This window comes from Leucoraja erinacea, unplaced genomic scaffold (genome assembly GCF_028641065.1).
Source record: "Leucoraja erinacea ecotype New England unplaced genomic scaffold, Leri_hhj_1 Leri_75S, whole genome shotgun sequence".
NCBI lineage: Eukaryota > Metazoa > Chordata > Chondrichthyes > Rajiformes > Rajidae > Leucoraja > Leucoraja erinaceus.
Window position 1 is genome coordinate 432,407 of NW_026576685.1, and position 10,244 is coordinate 442,650.

Below are 10,244 nucleotides of genomic sequence, written 5' to 3' on the forward strand. Positions count from 1 at the left end.
TAGGTTTTTGTCGAGGTAGGAATTGATTTGCTCCATGATCAACCTCTCAAAGCACTTCATCACCACTGGCGTTAGTGCCACTGGTCGATGGTCATTGAGGCACGTCACCTTACTCTTCTTGGGCACCAGTATAATTGATGCCCTTTTAAAGCAGGTGGGGACCTCAGACCTCAGAAGTGAGAGGTTAAAAATGTCCGTAAAAACCCCCGCCAGTTGGTCCGCACAGGTTTTTAGAACACGACCGGGTATACCATCAGGACCAGGTGCTTTTCGGGGGTTCACACCTCTGAAGGATTTCCTGACATGTGACTGAGACTGAAATGCCAGCACAGCGAATGTGGGATCGGGAAGGCACATCAGTATTCTCCCTGTCAAAGCGTGCGTAAAACGCATTGATCTCATCAGGGAGTGATGTTGCACCGACATTCAAGCTGCCTCCTGGTTTTGCCTTGTAGGAGGTGATTGCATTCAGACCCTGCCACAGCTGCCGAACATCTGTCTCGTCCTTCAGTTTGGAGCAGAAGTCCCTTTTGGCCTTTTTGATGGCCTTACCAAGGTCGTATCCGGTCTTCATGTAGGCCACTGTATAATTGGAGGTGAATGCCCTGTGTCTGGACTTCAGGAGAGTGCGGATCTCAAAGTTCATCCAAGGTTTCTGATTGGGAAACACTCGGAAGGTTTTTCTAGGGATGCAGTCCTCCACACATTTCTTTATGAAGTCTGTAACGACTGTGGCATATTCGTTCAAGTCCGTTGCCGAGTCCTTGAACATTGCCCAGTCTACAGACTCCAAACAGTCCTGGAGTTGTTCTTCTGCCCCCCACCTCCCCCCCCCCCCCCCCCCCCCCCGACCAGCTCTGTACTGCCCTCACTTCGGGGGGGTGCGCTCTTTAATTACTGCAGAATTTAATTGCTGAAGAAGCAGCACCGTGGTATGGTCGGATTTACCGAAATGAGGGTGAGGGATAGAGCGATAGGCATTCTTGATGGTGGTGTAGCAGTGGTCGAGGGTGTTAGGTCCTCTGGTGCAGCAGGAGACATGTTGGTGGAAGTTGGGGAGTGATTTCTTGAGGTTCGCCTTATTGAAGTCCCCAGCAATGGTGGTAAATGCCTTGGGGTAAGACATCTGGTGTTTGTTGACCACGGCGTGCAGCTCCTCCAGTGCCAGACGGACGTCTGCCTTGGGTGGGATGTAGACCGCGGTCAGGATAGATAGATATAGATATGCCATTTATTGTCACTATACATGTACAGTGAAACTGAAAGCTGCTCGTACTCAGTGCATACATACAATTTTTAGCACAAAAAAAACAAGAAACAGAAAAAAAAAAAAACAGAAGGGAGATGGGGGGGGGGGGGGGGAATAGGTGCACAAATTCTGCGGCGCTACATACATATATACATATATACAGATGGAAGTCCGTGTTGGGCGGTGTAGTCAGTGCATGTGTGAATTTGAATTTATAGTAGATATAATTCTTGGAAAGCAACTATTCCTGAGTCTGTTTGTCCTGGATTTGATGCACCTATAGCGCCTTCCAGAGGGCAGCAGGTCGAACAGTCCAAACGCAGGATGGGAGCTGTCTTGGATTATCTTCTTTGCCCTGCTAAGGCAGCGGGAGGTGTAGATGTCCATCAGGGAGGGGGAGAGGGCAGCCAATGATCCTCTGCGCTGTCCTGGTTACCCTCTGAAGCCTCTCCCTGTCTGCCATGGTGCAGCTGCCATACCATGCTGTAATGCAGTATGTCAGCAGGCTCTCGATGGACGAGCGGTAGAAGGTCAGCAGCAGGTTAGAGTCCAGGTTGTGCTTCCTGAGGACCCTCAGGAAGTGCAGCCGCTGCTGAGCCTTCTTGATGACCGCTGTCGTGTTGTCCGTCCAGGAGATGTCAGCAGCGATATGGACGCCGAGAAACCGGAAGGTGTTGACCCTCTCCACACACTCGCCGTTGATGTGTAGGGGGGCTAAGTCGGTGCTGTGCCTCCTGAAGTCGACAATGAGCTCTTTTGTTTTCCTGGTGTTCAGAGCCAGATTGTTTTCTGAGCACCAGGTTGTCAACTTCAGGACTTCCTCTCTGTAGGCTGCCTCGTCTCCCTTCGAAATAAGTCCGACCACAGTAGTGTCGTCAGCAAATTTGACGATGCGGTTGTTGTTGTGGGCCGGACTACAGTCGTAGGTGTAGAGACAGTATAAGAGGGGGCTTAGCACACAGCCCTGTGGGGAACCGGTACTCAACCTGCGAGTGGAGGAGAGGTGGGGGCCGAGTCTCACAGTCTGGGGCCGGTTGGTGAGGAAATCCTTTATCCAGGCACATGTGACAGTGGGGAGGCCGAGAGTGACCAGTTTACCAATGAGAATGTCCGGAATGATTGTATTAAAGGCTGAACTAAAATCCACAAAGAGCATCCGGACGTAGCTCTGCCCCTGCTCCAGATGGCTCAGCACAGAGTGGAGAGCTACGGTGATGGCGTCTTCTGTGGATCTGTTTTGGCGATAGGCGAATTGGTGGGGGTCGAGGTCTGGTGGTAGATAGTCCTTGATGTGCTGGAGGACCAACCTCTCGAAGCACTTCGTGATTACCGGAGTGAGGGCCACAGGACGGTAGTCATTAAGGCTGGTGATGGTAGACTTCTTCGGCACAGGGACGATTGTGGCTGATTTTAGGCAGGACGGAATAACTGCCTGGTCCAGGGAGAGGTTGAAAATTCTGGTGAAGATGGCAGTGAGCTGGTGGGCGCACGCTTTGAGCACCTTACCAGGGACTCCATCTGGGCCGGTAGCCTTCTTGGGGTTCACTGCCAGGAGCACCCGTCTGACATCGTGCTCCCTGACAGTGAGTGGAGTAGTACAGGAGCTAGGTGAGGGTGGAAACAGGGCTGTAGCAGGTGAGTGCTGCTGTTTTGATGTTTCAAAGCGGGAGAAGAAGCAATTTAGCTTTTCTGCCAGCGGCGCACTCAGGTCTTCTGACTTTGTGGCACAGCCTCTGTAGTTGGTAATGTCTTGTATGCCCCGCCATACCTCCCGTGTATTATTGCTGGACAAGTGGGACTCTATGCTCCTACATAACGGAGGTGAATTCTCTTGGGAGGTAGAAGACCATCAAGGTAGAGCAGGAGTTGGACAGGACTGTCACGTCTGAACACCACGCAGAGTTGACCATGAGGCAGATGCTGTATCGTGCTGTAATGTCAGCAAATACTTTTTTTATTTAATATCCATTCGGTGTTTTCATTAAATTTGCGTGACCTGGTGTCTGCCACTAATTTAGTTTTCCTGTTAGGTAAGTAGCTGATATCCAAATATCTCTCTGGATACACCATTGTCAAATTGTATTAGCCAGATTGTCACATGATGTCGATTTGTTTCCACCCATGTGGTTGATATATGCTACCACGGTGGTATTGACTATCTGTAGTCTAACATGCTGGTGATATGACCCAGTACAATATGACTTTAGGCCATAGAATGCACCCAACATTTCCAGGTAGTTTATGCCCAGTGTGAGTAATAATGATGCCTCCTGAGCAGTCCATCTACCTCCACAGCTGGAGATGGAATTGGTGGCACCCCAACCAAGTGCACTGGCATCAGTTTGTAGTACCATAGAAGGGTTGCTGATAAGGATTGGATTGAAACAAAGCCAAATGTTATCTATCCACCATTTTAGTTCCATTATAGCTTTGATTGGTAGCTTCATTGGTCTGTCAAAATGACCAGCATTGATTTTGAGTGCTTGTATTTTTGCTCTCTGTAAATTTTGGTAATGTAAAGGTCCTAATTGTGTGGCTGGAAAAGCAGCCACCATTTTGCCAATTACTTTTGCTACCAATCTGATGGATGGTTTACTGATGTCAATGAGGTTATTGCAAGCCTCTATTAAGTCTATAGCCTTTCTCTTTGACAAAGTCACCGACATGTGAACTGAGTCAATGGTGAACCCCAAATAGTCCATAGTAGTGGAAGGCGTTAATTTAGATTTAACTGGATGGATAATAAACCCCAGTTTTTCAAATAACTGTTTTGTGGCTGTTACAGTTTGTTTGGCCAATTCCAAAGTTTTGCCCACAATAAGTATGTCATCTAGATATGCCATGACCATGTGTTTTCGTTTCCGTAGAAAAGCTAGGGCTGGTTTCAAAATTTTTGTGAACAGCCTGGGGGCTGATGTTATTTGGCAGCGCTCTATACTGCCAGAGCTGTCCCATCCAGTTGAATTTTAAGTAACATCTGTGGTCACCTCGTATAGGCACTGAATAATAAGCATCTTTTAAATCGATGCTAGCCATGAAGTAACCTTTGGAAATCAATTGTTTAGCAGTAACAAAGGTTTCCATTTTAAAATGAATATATTGTACAAATGTATTCAATTTGGTCAGATCTATGATGATGCGACAACCACCATCTTTTTTGTTTTTGGTAAATATATTGGACACGAATTCTAGCGGTTCGTGTTGGGATTTTTCAATTACACCTTTTGCGTAAAGCCGCTCCAGTTCAGCATGCGCTTCTGATTTCTCTTTACCAGAAAGTACGAACATTCGGTTCGGATATGTTGAACTGGAGGCCTGTACTTGTGTATAAATTCTATTGTATATACCCTGGATACTGCTTAAAATATAAGTATCGGTTGTTAACATACTCCATGCATCCAGAAAGGAGTGTAATCTCCCCCCAACCTCCATGCTCCCTGTATTTTGTAGGGAACCAGACCCACCTACCTCCATAGTTACCAGTGGCAGGTTTACTTCTTTTTGTAAGTCCCTTGTTGATGTTGAGGCGGTGGTGTCTGGGTTTGTGGTTTGGTTGATGTTGGAGGTTCGCGTATCTTCCAAGGCCGGCCTGGGCCATGGCCTAAAAAAGACTCATGTTTTGTGTACCGGACCTTCGAGCTTTCACCAGTCGGTCTTGTTCTACTGGTGGGTGCGTAGGGGTGCTGTCTGTCTATGGCTGTAGTGGGTTTTTGATGAAGTCCCTTTTATGGGTCCCAGGGTTTTTGCTTCCTCATCGAACTCCTTGACTTGCTTCGATAGGTTACCTCCAAATAGTAGTATTGGTGATTTTATGTTCCCAGGTTTGCACAGACACGCGAATGTCGGATTTAAAGTGGGTCGGATGGCACTCTTCCTGATGTTATTTATCTCATGTTGAGTGTTGCAAAGCAGTGCCAGTGCATCCTGTTGGTCCTGGGACATGTCCTTCTCATCCACTGTGCGGGCAAATGCTGTTATCCCTGCTGTTAGCAGTTTTAATACCTTTTGGAGTTTGATATCCATGCCTCTAACTCCTATTCCAATATGTTTCCATATACAAGTATTTACTACTGGAACATTCAGGGATATACAGTTGCCCGGTGCCAGGTGTCTTGACGTGGTGTCCAATACAGCCTGTTCTTGTAGCTGGTTAAAGGACATATAGTCTATACTGGCAGCTAGCTTTTGCTCCAGGTTTTGGCCAGTCTGGTCTGGCTGTATGAAGTTGGACACCATGTCCAGTAGATTTTCTCGTTCCTGCACCCCCTGCACACTTGATTTTTCTTCTGCGAATGCCTCTTCAGGATCAGCCCAGAACTGACCCCCAGTGCCGCCCTCTGATGATGGAGAAGCACTGTGCAGCCCTACAAGAGGTGCTGCTGTGGGTTTTTCATAAAGCCCACAGTGACTCGACTCCATCTCCCGGAGCCTGTCACGTTGGAGAAAATGCTCCACACACCGCTCCATCCGGCTCCAGCGCTCACGGTCGCTGGCCACCCGCGGCTGCTCAAAGTCGGACTCATCTGAGTCCACAACTTTGTTAGTTTTCTGTCTTGCCTTACCGCCCGGCCGCGGAGTGGATCTGGCCGGTGCAGAGGCGACATCGGGCACAGCTGATCCCATTATCGGTGATTCAAGTGCCGCTGGCCGCTGCTGGCTGCCCGCTACTCCGCGGTCCTCCCCCACCAGCTTTGTCGCAGCCCTTGTTGCTTTCTTCAATTTGTCCATGCTCCCCACCTGTAAATTGGTATGGGAAACACAAAAAGACCGCACAGTAACTCTTACCTGCAGGTTCCGGCTTTTAAACTGCCGCTGCGGGGGAACATCGTTCCACCCCGCCTGACGTTTCGCAATGCATGTAGCGATATGGCATGCATGCGTCCTGGCAGGGTTCTTCACGTAGTCACTCACGTGACTCCGAAGTAAAATAGCTCATGTCACTGCAACAACCCAGAGAAAGGGACATAATTGGGAAACAGCTCATGCACCGCAATCACTCCTCAGAGACCACCACCACCAGTAAATGGAACATAACTTGTGTGCAAGCTACGGGCATGGATGCCAACGGTAGACTACAGACATGTTGTTCCCTGCATGAAAGTGGTCCAGGATCTTGCAGAGGTAGCTAAAACCCTAAGAATCAAAGGGGGTATCTGGGAAGCAGAGGTGTTGTATGATTGCTTTCCCCCTCTACAGGAAAGCCAAGTTAACAAGGGAGTTGCTCAATATTGCTTCCCCCATGGAATCACTGACAAATACAACTGTCGTAGTCCTAGCAAATGCAAAGATGGCCATTACGTCTCTTTCAGCAGACATGGTTGCCATCCGCATGGAATGGCCTTGCAGATCATATGACATTAGATTTGATCTTGGCAGAAAGAAAGGGGGCACCTGCGATATTTAAAGGACAAGAGTGTTGCGCCTACATCCCTGATAAATCCTCTAATATCACTGACATTGCTAAGAAATTGAGAAGATCCGTAGGGTTGGCAGTGACATGTATGGATACAGTGAGAAATGGGAACCGGTGGCCATACCGTTGGTTTGGTGGAATTAGGGGTATTGTGATACATTATAGCTCTATCCTTCTGCTTTTCATTATTAAATGCTTGCGACCATTGTGCAGATACAGAGGACTGCGAATGTTATCATTTTATGATAAAAGGAGGGAATGAAAGAGTTATTACATTTTATTTTAACAACATTTAAATAGATAATGCAGTCGTGTCTAACAGGAGTTTAAGAAATAGAGACATTGTAAGTAGTCTCTATTCTCTACTAACTACAATGTATATGTAATATGAGAAAGCATTGTTTGAGAAAAGAGACCCGGTGCCAAATCTGATATAACTGACAGTTTTAAGAAACATACGGAATCAAGGACAAGGCAATAACTCCTGCCAATAATGACTGTGCCAACCTTGATACAAAATGGAGTCGACTGTCCTTCTTTGTCTAGAAACTTTGTCTCAAAACTGAAATGGATGAACAGTATGCCTGAGCTAAGATTGGAGAATACTGCTGACATTGCATAGTTTACTAATAACTTGCTATTGATTTAGCTTGATATGGGTCTAGCTTTCCTTATTTCCTGAAAGGCTACAGATTCTTTCAATCATGCGATAGACTTGGTAGGTGCGTTTATTGATAAGAAATTACTAAAATTGTACTAACTTTTCTTTGTTTGGAGAGTTGTGCGACAGGGAAGCGAAGGTGTATAGCTTCCAGCACACTCCTGCTAGCGAATAAAAGAATCTTGCCTCACTCTGTGCTTGACTTGTCTGTGATAAGTAATCGAACTTTAACACCTATCCACATATCCACACCTGTGCCAGCAGTCTGGAGGAGCGGGCAAAGACCTTGCCATAGAACAGACAGGTGTAGGGGCTCTGGCTGGTGTGGGCTCGCCGGTGCTCCAACAGGTGGTCAAGGAGGGCGAAGCCCTTACCACAGGAAGGGCAGGGGAAGGGACGCTCACCGCTGTGGGTACGCCGATGCTGCCACAGGCAGGTCATGCGGGCGAAACCCTTGCCACACTCAATGCACACAAAGGGTCTCTCTCCGGTGTGTACTGGCTGGTGCTCCCGCAGCCCCCGTGCGTTCTTGAAATGCTTTCCACAGTGGGAGCAGCCACTCGCCGGCATGGGCCCGCCGGTGCTGCGGCAACTCCAATGAGCTGTCAAATGCCTCACTGCAGTACGCACAGCCTTAGGGCTGGCCACTGGTGTGCACGCGCTGGTGAGACAGGGCGTGGGAAACCATGGTAAAGCACTATCCACACTCTGGGCTGGGGACGGGTCAGTCGCTGGCGTGCACCTGCTGGTGGGACAGCAGGCTGGAGGAGCGGGTGTAGCTCTTGCCGCACTGGGCGCAGGTGAAGGGGCGCTCGCCGGTGTGGGTGCGTTGGTGCTCCAGCAGGCGGTAGGAGTTGGTGAAGCCCTTGTCGCACTGGGCGCAGATGAAGGGGCGCTCGCCGGTGTGGGTGCGCTGGTGATCCAGCAGGTTGTTGGAGCGGGTGAAGCTCTTCCCACACTCGCTGCAGGTGTAGGGCCGCTCCCCAGTGTGCAGGCGCCTGTGCACCTTTAGCTGCGTAGATGACTTGAAGCCTTTGTCACAGTCGGAGCAGGTGAAGGGCCGCTCATTGCTGTGCACCTGCCGATGCTCCCGCAGCCCCGACGACCGGGTAAAGCCCTTTCCGCAGATGGAGCAGCCATAGGGCTTCTCACCCGTGTGCTCCCGCCGGTGGTCCTTCAGGTGATTTGCCGTCTTGAAGCTCTTGCAGCAGTCGGAGCAGTTGAAGGGGCGTTCTCCCGTGTGCATCCGCCGGTGGGCCTCCAGCTGGCTTGGGCGCTGCCAGGCCTTGCCACACACGTCGCACTCATAATGCTTCTCCTTATTGTGCCCTATCATGTGGTCCTCCATTAAAGTCCAGCCCCTTGAAGCTCAGCCCACACACCGAGCAGATGGGGGGCTCACTGGTACCCTGGGTGCCCTCAATGGCCGCTCACGTCCCCACCTCTCCGTCCATAGCAACCCTGCAGGAGGGTCAACAAGCGGGTAAACAGATCATTACTAACAAGTGAACATTACTAGTGCTTGAAGGGAGGGCGGGAGGGGTGAGGGGGGGAGGGGGGGGGGGCGGGGTGAAGGTGGAGAGATGGGGAGGAGAGGCGTGAAGGGGGAAGGGGAGGGGTACTCGCACTTACCTGGGGATGAGCAAACGGTAATCGCGTCGAGCCGCCGTGACGTCAACCGCCTGCGCAACGACCGAAACCCAGACGTCACCGCCAAACCAGAGACGCTGCACCGCGGCATCCCGCCGCCAGGGACGCTACATTCGGAGGACCAGCGGCGCCGCACCGCGGCATCCCGCCGCCAGGGGCGCTACATTCGGAGGACCAGCCGACGTTGCACCGGGAGGACTGGATCCGCTGCACCGCGGCCTCCCGGACCTCCTTCCCTCCTTCACTCACTGACATCGCCCGCACGCCTCGGGCTCCGGCTCCTCGGGTCGCCGGCCGCAGGATCGCCCTCGAGAAGGGAGGAGGGGGCGGGGAAAGGACGCGGGGCCGAGCGGCGGCGGCGGAGCTCCGCCATAGGATCTTTGGTTCCCACCTGAGCGTCGGCCTCACGTGACCGGCGACCAGGTCCCGCCCCCGCACTGACGGGCAGCGCCAGCGGCCAATGGATTGAGGAACTCCCGCCCCCGCCCCTCCCGCATCCGGTCACCATTTGGTCACCACGGGGAGGAAAGCGGGCGAACTCCACACCGACTGCCGTGTCGGCGTCTCTCCTCCTCCCCTCACCCCTCACCCTCCCCCCCCTCACCCTTCCCCCCCCCTCACCCTCTCCCTCCCCCCCCCCCCCCCCCTCTCCCTCCCCCCCTCACCCCCCCCCTCCCCCCCACTCACCCCCCTCTCCCCCCTCTCCCCCCCCCCCCACCCTTCACCCTCTCACCCTTCTCCCTCTCCCTACTCCCTCCCCCTCACACCTCCCTCCCACCCCCTGAAACCCAATGCAGAATCACTCCCTGGAGCTGGAGTAACTCCCTGGGGCATCTCTTGCTTCTTGGTTTCCTGGTCCCCCCAAAATATTCCAAATTAAATTTAAACTGGAGGTGGAGGAGGGTCCACCACCAAACTCCAAACTCAGCACAAAACAGTCTATTGCACTTTATCTGTTTATTTATTGTGTGTATATATATATATATATGCTCTATTTTATATAGACACGCTGAACTTTTATCTCCTGTTCTGTATTATGTTTACATATTCTGTTGTGTTGCAGCAAGCAAGAATTTCTTTGCCCTATCTGGGACACATGAAAAGAATCTCTTGATTCTTGACTTGGACTTAAGCAAAAAAAGGGTTCTTGGGGGAAAAAAGAGCTACCTTAAATTTAGTTGTGTCTGGTTGGGTAACTATGGTAGGGTGAAGACTGGAGCAGCCAGCATCTCTGGATATAAGAAATTGGGTGACGTTTCGGGTAGAGACCC

The 10,244-nt window shown here is 50.9% G+C and overlaps 1 protein-coding gene across 1 annotated transcript; it reads right to left on the bottom strand.

Moving 5' to 3' along the window:
* Positions 1–6,992: 6,992 nt before the first annotated feature.
* LOC129694702 (oocyte zinc finger protein XlCOF19-like) lies at positions 6,993–9,373 on the bottom strand. Its single transcript, XM_055631444.1, has 2 exons — positions 8,956–9,373; positions 6,993–8,784 (listed from the first exon to the last, which is right to left on the bottom strand). Exon 2 carries the CDS (start codon positions 8,669–8,671, stop codon positions 8,048–8,050), a length of 624 nt encoding a protein of 207 aa, XP_055487419.1. The 5' UTR covers positions 8,672–8,784; positions 8,956–9,373; the 3' UTR covers positions 6,993–8,047.
* Between the last annotated feature and the right edge of the window lie 871 nt (positions 9,374–10,244).